This window comes from Sinocyclocheilus rhinocerous, unplaced genomic scaffold, assembly GCF_001515625.1.
Source record: "Sinocyclocheilus rhinocerous isolate Xijiao unplaced genomic scaffold, SAMN03320098_v1.1 scaffold2889, whole genome shotgun sequence".
Classification (NCBI taxonomy): domain Eukaryota; kingdom Metazoa; phylum Chordata; class Actinopteri; order Cypriniformes; family Cyprinidae; genus Sinocyclocheilus; species Sinocyclocheilus rhinocerous.
Genome location: NW_015656156.1, coordinates 241,033 through 255,354, shown reverse-complemented (window position 1 = coordinate 255,354; position 14,322 = coordinate 241,033). Strand labels below are relative to the sequence as shown.

At 37.3% G+C, this 14,322-nt stretch overlaps 1 protein-coding gene across 2 annotated transcripts in view; it reads right to left on the bottom strand.

Annotated features, from left to right (window-relative positions):
- The window catches only part of LOC107719530 (MAM domain-containing glycosylphosphatidylinositol anchor protein 2-like), a 157,590-nt gene that overhangs the window by 73,690 nt on the left and 69,578 nt on the right, over positions 1-14,322 (bottom strand). For both annotated transcript variants that reach the window (XM_016526951.1, XM_016526952.1), the window contains exons 4-6: positions 12,303-12,499; positions 9,911-10,043; positions 8,007-8,276 (exon numbers count right to left, since the gene is read on the bottom strand). In XM_016526951.1, the coding sequence (XP_016382437.1) occupies positions 8,007-8,276; positions 9,911-10,043; positions 12,303-12,499 (600 nt within the window). The remainder of the gene's footprint in view (positions 1-8,006; positions 8,277-9,910; positions 10,044-12,302; positions 12,500-14,322) is intronic.

The following is a 14,322-nucleotide window of genomic DNA, read 5'->3' as shown; positions in this document are numbered from 1 at the left end:
AAAAAAAAAAAAAATATATATATATATATATATATACTTTTTTCGAATGTGTGTATGTATATTTTTTCAACCTCTCTTCATCTGAGAAACAAATTTGCACAATCTGATCAGTTCCTAATGGATAGAATCAAGTCCTGCCCTACATTTTTACTTGTTCCAGTGGGAAATGTCACATTCCACAAGTAAAATGGGTTGTGAATGCAATTTTTCTAAAGTCACATTGACTTCAATAAAAGAAACCAGAAATCTCGTAAATCTGAAGTTTTGTTTTAATCTTCATTAGTACTCTCTGCTCTCTTCTCAACATGAGTAAAGGGGTCAGAGACACACAGGCAAATGTCTTGGCCTCTTGTGGGATCCCAAATCTCAAGCTAGCCATGAGCCAAAGCAAAACAGCACAATCTCATTTCTAAGTCATTTCTGAAAATGCTGTGCATCTGGCCCTAATTATTAATCAGTTGCTGAATTATTTAAAAACAGCTTTTATGAGATCTTATTAACCAATTTATTTGCATTCGTGCTGCACATTTTACAAGCTGTTACAATCTGGACACTGAAGAAAGGATGTTTCAAGGTGGACTACGATGCTGATACTGCCAGAGACTGTGCATATTACGAGATAGACGATAATGAAGAGCTGCAACTTCGCAGGGTTGCTTTATGCAAGGTTCAGCTCGGCAGGCCTTGCCTTACTGGTCAATTTGCTACTTAATCAATAGCGTAATATTGTGGTGAGATAGCTGCGCGCTCTTTGGTGACCCCATAAAGCTTGCAGGGTGTTAATGCTTTCGAGTCCAGTTCCTTCGCATGAGTTCTGTCATTATCAAAAAGCACTGCAGGTAAGCAATTACCAAGAGACAAGCTGCGTAATCTTTCCAGAACATTTAAAGTCAGGTTGCTACACGTCGAGCGTTTGAGGATGATTTCTTACAGTAATCCGCTGTAATAACATCTCTTGAAATTTCAAAAACGCTTAAAATGGAAATCCAACTTTTTGCTTCAACTTTTAATGAGCTTTCCAACAGAAGAATATATCAAGGAGCTCCTAAGAGACAGCATTATGGCTTCTCTCCACCATTTGCACCTGTGTTTTGTAGCTGTTTGTTTTATGAAGTGTCTGGGAAAGAATTAAGACTTCACCTTGAATTACTGCGATGCTTTTTGCATGGCATGCACACAATAATAATGCATTTGCAATGCTCAAAGACTGTTCCTTTTTGGCATCAAATATATGCAAAGGATATTGATGAATGCATTTCGAATGATTATGTTTTGGATATGTCCTTTCTTTGTGATATTATAATTAGTTAGCTGTTTCCTCAGCTCAGCACCGAGCACAGATCATTGTCAACACGCTCTTGTAGCATTATGTGAGAATCAATAATCCTTTTGACTAGCCCTGTAGTCGTGCATTCAGAGTGAATGGTTGGGAAAAGTCATTTCACTGATGAATATGTGGTGCCGCACACAAGCACCTTTCTTTATTATAATATACATAATCAAAGGAATATTAAAATAATTTTTCTTCACGGTCACATTTGCACTACACAAATGCACCTTTTTAGAAAGCAAAACTGGAGTTTCAGACTTACTCTGCGATTCTGAATATTCAAAATTGTTTTTCATTTGGAAATTGAACACTGTTATTTTGCACATAATATTCATTGAATTAAATTAATGTCCTGCATAATCAAACATAAACCGATTATTATTGCCTGGGACGGAACGAGCGATAACCAACCAGTTCACACCACATGAATGCAAAAATCACAGAGCTAGGAGCCATAAACATAGATGCTTAAGCAAGTGTGTTATATATATCACTGGCATGTGATCCCTGATAAAAAAATAAAAAAATAAAATCAGGAAAATTATGTGTATTCATCAACATGAGAATGAAGGTCAGGACAAATTTATGCACATATGCATCTGTTCCGGAGGGAATTTTGCATGAAAATCTTTTCTGTGCATGTAAAACAAGTGTATAAATATATTAAATAATACTAAAAATATATAAAAACAAATATCAGAGAATGAAACCCACCATCTCACATTCCCCAGGCTGAAATACAATCAACATAAAGCCCTACCAACAAGATGTGAGTCCTCCCATTACAGGGGAAGAAATGCTTGAATACAAATCTGTTATTAGCTGTAGTAAATCACCACTGCAGGAGTCTGCTAATATTCACCGCCTCATCAAAAGCAACTGAATTTTCTATTATCCATTTTGTTATTTAGCAGAGGAATAAGTCAAGTAGTGCAATGTACGAGAGGATCATGGTAGGCCCGCTAATTTGAAAACGGCTTAACAGGCCGAGCATTTCAGTCATTATATCCAATGGAATCTCACCAATGTGCCCTCACATTCACAATACTGATGCATTGCTGTGCTACAGACAACACCAAGTGTGCACAGTGATTCTGCTGAGAAACCATCAAAGCGATTCAGGTAGAATGCAATTTACATATCAGAAATAACACCAATTTCGGTGGCCAGGAGTAGGGGGATGGTAGGACTGATCTTTGCATGTCTGTTTTGATTGCTTGGTAGAAAGTGGCCCAAACGGGAGATGAAATCTCCTCTGTAAATAAATAAAAAGATGAGTTTCTATGGCAGTGTGCAGGCTCAGCAATACCCTTCCTTCCATCAGTGCTCCTCCCAACTCCCCCCTCCAGCTAATAAATATCTTATAAAGAACGAGTTGGGTTATTTTGCAGTTATCTGCAGAGCAGACCGTGCACCGTTTGGCATAATCTGCTGAAGAGGCTCTGTGCTGGTACTGACAAGGCTCAATATTTGAGTGATAACTGGGGAAGGTTGGGGTGTGTTTTATTGATGATGCTGCCAGTGGGTGGTGGAACAGAGCTGTCAGAAAAGGCCTTACTCAGGAATGGCTATCTGGTCACTCCCACCTGGGTGCCGCTGAATGACGTCCCATTATGGCTCCCATCAGACCAATCTGCCCCTAAGTAATCCCCGCCCTGTGTTTGTTCCGTGTAGGAGCTGAGCAAGATTATAGAAGACATTTTTTTATTTTTAAGGAAGCACTGAACCAAAACTAAAAATTCTGTCATCATTTAGTTAAACTTTTGTCATTCCAAACCTGTATGACTGACTTTCTTCAGTGGAATGCAGAAGATTTTCATGCAATTACAATCAAGCTTCAAAGGCACCATAAATAGGGATAGGAATTATTAGAAATTTTATGATTTGGATTCCTCTTAATGATTCCTTAATGTTCCATTAGAAATTCTCTTGAATTTGAGAAAGACGTATTTGGAAAATATAAAAGCAAATCTCTTTCCAAATGCAAAGATCATTTCAATAATAAATGTAAAATGCCTATGAACAAAAATTAGGTATCATATTTTAGGAATTCCCTTTATTTTATTAAAATACCACAAAGAAAAACTGGCTCATAGTCATTCACTTGGGAATCTGACTCCACTAGTCATGCTGTTTGTTTCTTGCTAAATAATGTAAGGCTAGGAACACTGTCAAGACTATTTTAGTATGATGTTCTGTCTGCATTGGTGGAAGAATAAGTATGTGACAATTGTTAATGAAAATATTGTAGTTTGTTTATTATTATTTGCATCTATTTGATTTAGTTCCAACAAACTACATAGAATCAGAATGAGTCTATTAACTGTGAAAACAATTATTTAATCATTTAAAAAGTATGAACATATAGATAAGGCTAGCTGTGGAACAAGCAAAGATTCAATTAGTTAAAATGAGATTGATTTATTGAAGTATACTTTACACACACACACACACACACACACGTATTGTGTGTATTTGTGTGTGTGGGTCTATTGAATTTATTTTGATACTGATACAGAAACTCAGTTATTTTGTATTTCAGTTAGTATTATTACATAAATCTCATTCTTGTTACATACAGTATGTTTATGTATGACTGACAAATATGCATCAAATTAGGTTTATTAATTTATGTTAAAATTGTGCAATCCAAAAGAATGGAAATTTTACACACCATTAAAATCTTATATCTTAGGCCTTCATATTTTTTTGAGTGTATTTGCTCAATCCACCACACGGCTTCATCTTCTCCTCACAAAACAAAGTAAAACAGAGCCACCTCTATTCTACCTTCATCAATCCTCAAGCGTGCAGCTTCCTCCCTAATCAGTGATTGGGCAAACAGCTCTACCCCTTCACCTCAACCACCGCCCCATCTGGCTACTCATGCTCTTTTTCCCATTGCAGGAGAAAAGGTCATATTTCAAATGACCAGTACAGCTGCTATCATAGAGCTTTGTACAAGCAGCCAGCAGAGTGTGTTGGGATTACCCAACTTCCAAACCCTCCCATGTAATATCGTTTTCTCTCCAATCCCTTGCTTATTTTGCCCAACAAATGAGATTCCGCCATCTGTGCAGCAAAGAAGCTGCGCAGCTCATGCTTGTAACGTCCTCTCTGACAATCTTATATTATAAAACCGTCCTCTATCTATCGAGCTAGAGAATGGGCCTATCATTGCTATTTTCTGCCCAATAGTGTTGTTTCCATCCATAAGAGAAGCATATTAAACCTAAATGGCCAACATGGCTAGGATGAAAATGCAGTGTTGGCCACAAGTGAGCCATAAAGTTGTGACAATGATATTGCGACATTCATGTTGTCCATGTAATGTAGTAGAAAATCAGCAGAAGGTGGCAAATACTTCAAGAAAAGAACAAAAGTAAGGTCAACGGCATTGTGGGAAGTTCATTTCGTTTGTTGTGAGAGTCAATTAATACATTAAAATACTCTAATAGTGTTATAAGGGTTTTGGATCATTAGGTTTGAAAAAAAAAAAGAAGCAGTCAGACAAAATAATTGCATGTCTAATGCTCCAAAAAAAGTCTCTTTAGTGGCTCGGGATTGTCTGTTTCTGCAACAGCGATTATAGAAAAGCAATCAGGACCAAAAACAGAGCCACCAGAGAATCAGTATGTGTGAGTAAACAAAATCTTATAATGGAAATGAAAGTTAAAATAATAGCATTTTAATATTACAATGAATGAATGAATAATGCAAAAAGTGTCTCGGAAGGTAATGTTAGGCAATAAACAACTGCTTTCTAACGTGGAAATTGTTTAAGAGGCTAATTTACAGCAAAAGCAACACAATTGCAAGTGTGATAATGCTTTTATACAATAATTCAATGAACAATTTTAATATTGAGTAACATACATTTTAAACAAATTTACTAGTTACTTTGCCAACACAGCAGCAGAATTGCTGCATGCCTCCAATTCTTGAACGAATCTGTGTTTTTGAATGTCTTACTCATTGATTCAAATGAATCAATGTTTTTGAATTAATTAACTGAATGGATGATTCAATGACTCACTCTTAGCAAGAGTCACTTGTTTCATTCCTGAATCGATCAGTGTTTTTTTTTTAATTTACCAGTTAAATGTGTGCTTCAATTATTCATTCATAAAGACAGCCACTTGCTTTATTCCTTAATGCATCAACATTTTTGAATGAATCTGTTGACCAAATGATTACAATGAAAAACTCAATTAGTCAATTAACACCACCTACTGGTATAATAATGTAATGTGCAGAAAATTTTACCAAGCAGAGTGAAGCTCCCAGTGCTGTTAGACTGTTATATCAGCGCTCTGGGAATGCTGCTCAGCCAATCAAATTTGAGGACTGGAACTAACTGTTGTATAATTTACAATAATGTCCAGCTGATAGTATAATCTTGCTTACCAACTAAATGGAACAAAAAAATTATTACTTATTTGAGTTTAATAATGTTATGTGAGAAAAAAAGAGTGCTGAGAGATACAAACTGTTAAGTATTCTGTAAGAATCCATTCACCACAATAATTACGCTCATCAGTTCAATCAAACTGTAAAAAAGAGATTTAAAAAGGTTTCTGAAAATTAGACTGCCCCCAAAAAACCCCCAAAGTTACTGAAGTTCTCAGTAATGATACTAACCACAAACTATTGCTCTTTGATGTGAGAAGAGCTAGGGGAATTACACATGGCAGATTTCTTTTTTTTTGGTATGATCCTCTTCCCCTCTGCCGTCTACTTCACCAAGATGATCCTCCTCACTGGCAAGACATCTGACTCCCATCGTACCCTCCAGTCTCACACAGAACCCCGGCTCCATGGAAATGCGTAATCTCACTGTGCTCCCCAGACCCGGTGAGTTGACAGACAGTAAGAGATTCACATTAAAACCTGGACCTCCAGATGTGTAAACAGCTTTTTGTGCACACCGGGGATCAGCCTTGGGAAGGAGTAACTGTGAAGTAAGCTACAACAGCTGCTCCAAGCGGGGATAGTAAAGCTTCTTCAGAGAGCGTCCCACACGCACACAGATGCCTGAAAAAGCAAATCCTTTTCTCCATTTCACTCTGTTCTTTTGGCTAGATGTAATACGTGAAAGTCATGGATATTCATTGCACTAGGTAATGATGCTGGCTGGAAAAGCACCTATTTATAAGACATTTCAGAGCAAGGCTCTTTCAAACCTTCAAGAAAGTTTCAACAAATAGTATTCTAATAATGCTTAAGCGGTTGCAACATCTTCGTCCTTTCACATTAGCTTCAAACCACAACTTGATTGCTTTCTCGATGCATACTGTCAGTCATTATTCATAATTGCACACTGTGTCAAGATATTTATTACCCCCATGTACTGTCATTCTGCTTCCATGATAATCATTAAGTAATTCATTATGCACTGATAAATGGAAATGGATATAGAGGAAAATGCTGACAGCAAACTTAAGAGGCTTGCAAAACTTATTGGTGGAGGCAATTTACACTGAGTGTAAAGGAAATTAGATGCTATTTACACCTCAGTGTAAATACTAACATACACTATTTGCATTTTGTCAAGTACATAGCATCCTATATAAACACTACCATTCAAAAGTCTCTTATGCTTACCAAGGCTGCATTTATTTAATCTAAAAAACTGTAAAATACGAATATTGCGAACTATTATTACTACTACAAATAATTTTTTTAAACATTTTAATATATTTTAAAATGCAGTTTATTTCTGTGATAGCATCCATTACTCCCATCTTCAGTGCCACATGGTCCTTCAGAAATCATTCTTATATGCTGATTTTGTGCTCAAATAACATTTCATTTTGTTATAAATGTTAAAAAAAGAGTTGTGCTGCTTAAATTTTTCATGGAAAATGTGATTTTTTTTTCTTTCAGGCTACCAATTGAAACAAGTTTCGTATTTATTTGTGTTGAAAAGGTTTCACACAAATTTCCATTGGCTTCAAAATATAATTTTGTCCATAGCTTCATTCTATTATTCAACATGAGGGAAAAATTCTAATTCTAATACTATTTTATATAAATAAACAAGTGGGCTTGACAAATTTATTTTTTCTTAGGCTGTTTCTCCAGAACAGTGATGTGGTTTGTTTTGGTTCTAAATTTTATTTTATTTGTGTTGAAAAGGTTTCACACAAATTTCCATTGGCTTCAAAATATAATTTTGTCCATAGCTTCATTCTATTATTCAACATGAGGGAAAAATTCTAATTCTAATACTATTTTATATAAATAAACAAGTGGGCTTGACCAATTTATTTTTTCTTAGGCCTCCAGAACAGTGATGTGGTTTGTTTTGGTTCTAAATTTTACAATAATTTTAACTACAAACATATTGAGATTTCCTGATGAGAACGGAGACAAGAAACAATAGAGAGAAGAGATGGAGGATGGCATAAGAAAATGCCACAAGCCAAATGCAAACTCAGGTTGTCCATGCAAAGATACTAATACACATGCTTTACACTCCAGGCCACTTTTTCAATATCCAACTCAGACAACATTTGGTAGTTTTGTCTGGTTCCACCAGACTATTGCGGTGCCCTCCATGGCCAGTGCTATTTACACCTTCTGCAAATAAACAATTTCCAAAGACTGACAGAAACTATGATACATCTAGCACAAACAAACTAAACCAGCAAAGCCTCAAGGCCTCGCTTCTCACCTCTGACGACAATGTTGGTGGATTTCTTCGCAGGATTACCCACGTTGTTACTGGCTACACAGCTGTAAACACCAGCATCCTCTGTGCTGATGGCAGGTATTGTGAGGGTCTCACTGTTGAGATTGCTCTTCTTTGGAAGCTCTTCATTGTTCCGAACCCATGTTAGGGTCGGGGTGGGCTCGCCTCCAGAGATGATGCACACCAGGACCACTGTCTGTCCAGGGTTGGCCACAATGGGGTCTTCCACAAGCAGCTTAATAGTCGGGGAGGCTAGGACAAAAACAGACAGGGTAACTCTTATCATCTTTATGTGAAAGACCTATTTTCTTTTTTAAAAGGACACTTGCTGCTGCACTTACATGGTGTTTGACATTTACGTCAAGCGAACGCACGTATTACAGTTGGCTAGAAGTGATGGCTTGCAGTTTAAAAAGTTTGACAATTTAGTATTTTCCTCACACACCTATTGTTTAGCTTCAGAAGACACTGATTCATCAACTGGGGTTATATGGATTACCATCATCTTTTAAGTCAAGTGAACGCATATATGACAGCTGGCCAGAAGTGATGGTTTATAGTTTAAAAAGTTTAACATATTAGTATTTTTCTCACACACTCCTATCACTCCACTTGGGAAGACATTGATTCAACAACTGGGGTTGTATGGATTACCATTCTGTTTGCTTTGCACAGTTTTTAAAGTGTCAACTTTGAGGAATCTGTCCACTTGCATTTTATAGACTCACATAAAAGGATTATTTTTCTAAAATTCTCAGTTTGTGTTCATCTGAAGTAAGAATGATGGGAAAACTGACATTTTTGGGTGGCGTATCCCATAAAATTAGGGGCGAAGGAGCTATCAAAAAAGTTTAAGGAAGACGACACATAATAAAACTTAACAGCTTGACTCATGAATATTAATTCTGTGATGTGATGAGATTTTCAAGGAATCGAAATAGTTTAAATGCTTGTTTACAACCAATTCCAGGTGTGTGACTAACTTCAAGTGGTAATTACAGCAAATATACACAAAGTTCACATACCGTCACAGCTTGATCTCAATTATGGTGGTTTACCTTATTACGCTAATGCGTTTATATTTTAAAAAGTGGTGTTCACAATTATCACCCAAAGGGAGTGATTTACTTGGTCCCGTAATGCAATAGGTGACCATATCCAATCTATATAATCAAGGCCTTCTCCCATGAGCACACTGGCACGTTGTGATGTAAGGGCCTTCAAGTTGGCAAAGCAATCAAGTCAATCCCCGGGATTGTGCCGTGATCATCCTCATCAGCCAATGTGCTGCCAGAAATGCACTGAGAGATGGAAAAGAGGTGAGAAAGAAGTATAGTGCAAGAAAATGAGTGGGATGGGAGGGGTGGTGGAGTGAGAGAGGAAGATAGAGAAACAGAGATGGCCGGAGGGAAAGGTCTGCCGACTCTGTTCATTCTTTAATGGATTCCGTAAAGGTCAGGTCTTCACCGCAGTAGCATGTGAAGCCCACCGAGACAGATAAGGAGCACAGGGACCCGCAGGGCCATTTCCTTAAGAATATGGTTTTGCCATGGACTGAATTAACTGCAAGGCCAGTGGTGAAAACATCAGCCCGGGGCGGTTTCTTCAGCCATCAACTGACGAAGGAGGAGAAAAGTAGCAGCAGGCCTCTAAATGTAACAGGCGTAACATACTCAATAACACATGCAGCACTCACAGCTCGCTGATTATCAGACCACACAGCACTTGTGGTGACAAGAGCCTCAGGGCATTTCCTTTTGAGAGTTGCTTCTGTGGTGCTGCTCGCATGTAGTTTCTTACTCGTTGGACGGCTCAAATATAGCAGAAGGAGACTAAAATAACAGACAATGCTGTGCACGAGGAGGAGGCATTGGTATCGCTCTCACCAGTTTTGTTGGTGAGCCGGAATAGCACACTCTTGTCGGGGATGCCACAGACATTGCGGACAGAGGCAGTGCACGTGTAGTTAGCGTAGTCCTGAGGACGCAAGTTCTTTAGCTTCAGGATCTTGGTCTCCCCCTGCAAACCAAGCAGAAGACATTGTATGAAGCAGAAACTCAGCGGGTTTTGCTTTTGTACACAGATTTTACACTGGACATGGAGATGATCTAACACAGCACCAAAATACTATTTAAATATTCTATTAATATTAATAATATTCAACTGTAAAAAAAAATCCAACTTCCATTTTGTCAGACAAACTGTATTTTAAAGGTTGATTAAATTATTGAGTGTAGAAAAAGTCAACTTTTAGGTCATTTAGTATGATCAACTTATACAACTAAAATATTAAACATTAAGAACTTACTTGCTGTTACTTTTCAAATTCAGTGGTAAAGGTCCAACTAAGGCTGCTGAACATGCTCAGTTTGATCAGTAATGATGCACTTAAAAAATTGTTTTACTTAGTGGTTCTAAAATAAAATAAATTAAAATAAAATAGATACATGCTATCATTGCTCAGAAATCAAAAACTGATTTTCTCTACACATAAAACACTATTCGGAACACATCCAACAAGCCAAAGGAGAGAGGAAAAAACTAGCCATATCCAATTAATCTGACTTTATCTGAGCTTTTTTTGTGCTTTAAAAGACTTCTGCTAATTTGCTCATTTTGGTCTTGTATCCCCTCCGGCTACTGGAGCTTTATAGAGTAATCTTACACAATTTGAAAGTCCTGAGAGTTTCATTTGACAATACAGCATTGGTTTTTAATTGGTGGTTAGCGACCCCAAAAAATTGTCGCAGATCTATACTGATCACAAACAGCATGGAAATCAATGCTAAATACAAATAATTAAATGCAACTAACCATATAATGGTGCATGGTTAGGATGGCAAAATAATAAGGTTATATTTTGAAGCCAAATCAGTTAAGAACCAGTTTATTACGTGCACAAGCGACTCACTTCTAGGTCAATCTCTACAAAGACAGGCATTTTAAAGTCCATCAGTTAAAAATAGTGGCACTGCTTGATACCAACATCTTCTGAAGATACTTAGCTTTTGATCTGCTTTTTAACCTGAGACATTGACAGAAAGCTGCAGTGCATTAGTTTCATATTCATAGTTCTGAAGAGGCTGAAAGATAAAGAAGGCTCTATTGAAAATAACATGCAGAATCTCCTTTAAGTGCACAGACTAATGTTGCGTGATTGATTCTCTGTAGGGAATAAGAAGAGCGAAACAGGTCCTGAAATACCCTGTGTCTTAGGACTAATTACCAGGATGGATCCACTCTGGGCCAGTCACTGTGCCATATCGGATGTGACAAAGCAGTGTTTTGAAAACAGACTTTTTTTTAACTGTCAGATGATGTACGTCCTCCTGGACCAGATAACACTCAAAATGTCAAACTGATGCTCCCTCTTTTTCTCTCCTGATAGCTGCAACATCTTTCATGCAAGAGCAATTAAGTTCATCAGATGTATTCAAGCAACTCAGGCTTTCATATTCTCTCATTTTAAAGTTATAGTGTTAAATGTCAATACTGATGCACACTGTATATCAGATATTTTACAATGGCCTCAAACATAGCAAATCTAATCAGAATTTAAAGTAGTGTAATTTCATTTAATTGCATATATTTAATTTCAAAAACAACAATATAGTGATATATATGGGTACTGTGATATAAAATAATTCATGCTCTCTTCAATTGTTGTCATACTCCTAGCTTATATTGACCATTTTAACACTATTGATGCAGTTATGTTACCATTCAAAAGGTTGGAGTCTAAGATTTTTTCATGCTTTTAAAAGATGTGTTTTATGCTGCTTCTTTTTTTTCTTTTCTTTTTACCAAGATTGCATTTATTTAAATAAAAATACATAAAAACAGTAATATTTTGGAATATTATTATAATTGGAAATAACTGTTTTCTATTTTACTGTATTTTAAAATGTATTTTTTTCCAGGCTGAATATTCAGCAGCCATTACTCCAGTCTTCAGTGTCACATGATCCTTCAGAAATCATTCATGCTGATTTTGCCGCTCAATAAACATTTCTTATTATCAATATTGAAAACTGCTGATTAACATTTTGTGGAATATATTTATAATGAATAGAAAGTTCAAAAGATCAGCATTTTTATAAACATTATGCATTTCTGTCACTTTTGATGAATTTAATGTATCCTTGCTGAAAAGAAGAAATCGACTGTTTTAAATGAAATCTACTGACCTCAGACTTGTAAATGGCAGTGTACATGCACACATATACTATAAATTGACATTACTGCTTTGAATACAGTACGTCTGAGCTAACGTCTTACCTGTGTGAAGAACGGCTCATAGATCTCCACACCCTTGTCCGAACCTTGAGACAGGAACTCCCTCCCCCGTCTCCAGCTGTACCGCACTGGAGGGTTTGAATTGGCAGCACACCGCAGGAACACTGTCCTCTCATAGTAGAACTGCTCCTTTGCCTCTCCTATACTCTGATGGACCGTCACAATGGGGTCATCTAAATCTGAAATGTAAACGGATGGGTCGGTCACACTGATTTAACATCGCTCAAATTGCCCTGAAAAATGGCTATGAGACTTTTGCGGAGATGGTGGTAGACAGCAATAGCCATCTAGAACTCTAGCTAGGTATATTTAAAAAAGGCTTCAATAAACACAGGCATGTAGGACTGAAGTATGGAAATGACAGCATGTAAATAAACAGAAAACTAGGTTACAGGTAAACAACAACTTCCATATTTTAGGTTTATTTATGCCACACTTCATGCACACTTCATGCCCCAATTCAAAAAAGTCATAAGCTCAATTCAAATGCATATGTCACAGTGTTACAAGAGTTGCTGCCACTACTAGCATTAAGTTGTTGCTAAATATACCTTAATATGTGATAATAATTCCAACATTATAGTGTGATTTTTCCCTGTTTCCTTCCAAGCTGCTCAGAGATTGAAGGCATAATTTGTCGAATTGCTTAATGAGCCAAAAACGACCTAAATTAATAAGAAGCCCATAAAATAAATTTACTGGAGCACAATTCATACAGTAGCCTATTTATTACGGTCCAAGATAGACATAAATTACTTTCTACATTTTTAACTCATTTAACACCAACCTAATCCATTAAACACCAGTTAAAACGCATATATGTTATTGAGATCAAATGCAATCTGGTAACACTTTACAATAAGGTTCTTAGTTCATGCAATATCTAAGATATAACAAATTAATATTAATCAGCATCAATAAATGCTGTAAACACATTGTTTATTGTTTGATCTTGCATTAACTAATGTTAACACATTGAATCACATTGTAAAGTGTTACCTGAAATGTGTATTCAATTTTTAAAGATCCAAACAGCATTCATCTCGTCATTTTCATAAAATTTGTGCAACAGATTCTGATGAAAACACAGCCTTGCGATAGCATCAAACTATTTTATTTACTCTTTTAGTTCCATCTGGAAAAATCAATAAATTTAAACACTTTGAAAACAGCAGTAAGTGGGTGCAGAAACATACAAGCGTTAACAGCAAACATAATGTCTAAAATGATGGACCACTCGGGCACCTGTATTTTGGCGCTTGAATCGTGAGTATTTTTACAACCGTAATTTTTTTCAAGAGCCACAGTAATTATCATAGAGTGCTTGAACGAGGAGCCATGTGCTTTTACAGATGCCCTCAAAGCACAAACCTTCCTCAACTCTCGGCTATAAATACACCAAGCCTTTCAAAATCTTTCTTTCTCTTGTTTGAAATAATTAATCAATCTGCTCAGTAACTATTTGACTGACAGCATTGGTGATATTTTCCAGCACGGCAGGTGATATTTTTAATACTTTCACGAAACGTCTCGGTTACGTATGTAACCCTCGTTCCCTGAAGGAGGGAACGGAGACATTACGTCAGTCGTGACTGACGAATTGGGATCTCACCCGAGAGCCCAATCCCCTTCGAGTGTTAACTAAACAAGCCAATGACAGTTGGCGTGCGTGTTTCACCACGCGCACCCCGCCCCGCAGCGCGGGTATAAAAGGAGAGCACATCGCACAACGCACATCAGTTTTTCGCTGAGGAGCCGAGACTGAACAGGTGAGGGCGCGGAGGATTTAGCCTCCTTGCCCCTCTGAGAAATCTGACGACCAAGTCGTGCCCCCTCACAGACTTACTGTCTACTGCCTCGTGATGTGCGGCAATGGCGGCAACATACACCTTAAGGGTGGAGGGAGACAGCCTTCGCTCCAACCCATCTTGCAGAAAAGAAAGCACGACTCTGATCGGGCATCTACGGGGGTCTTCCCGGCGGGAAGAGCACCAATCGATGA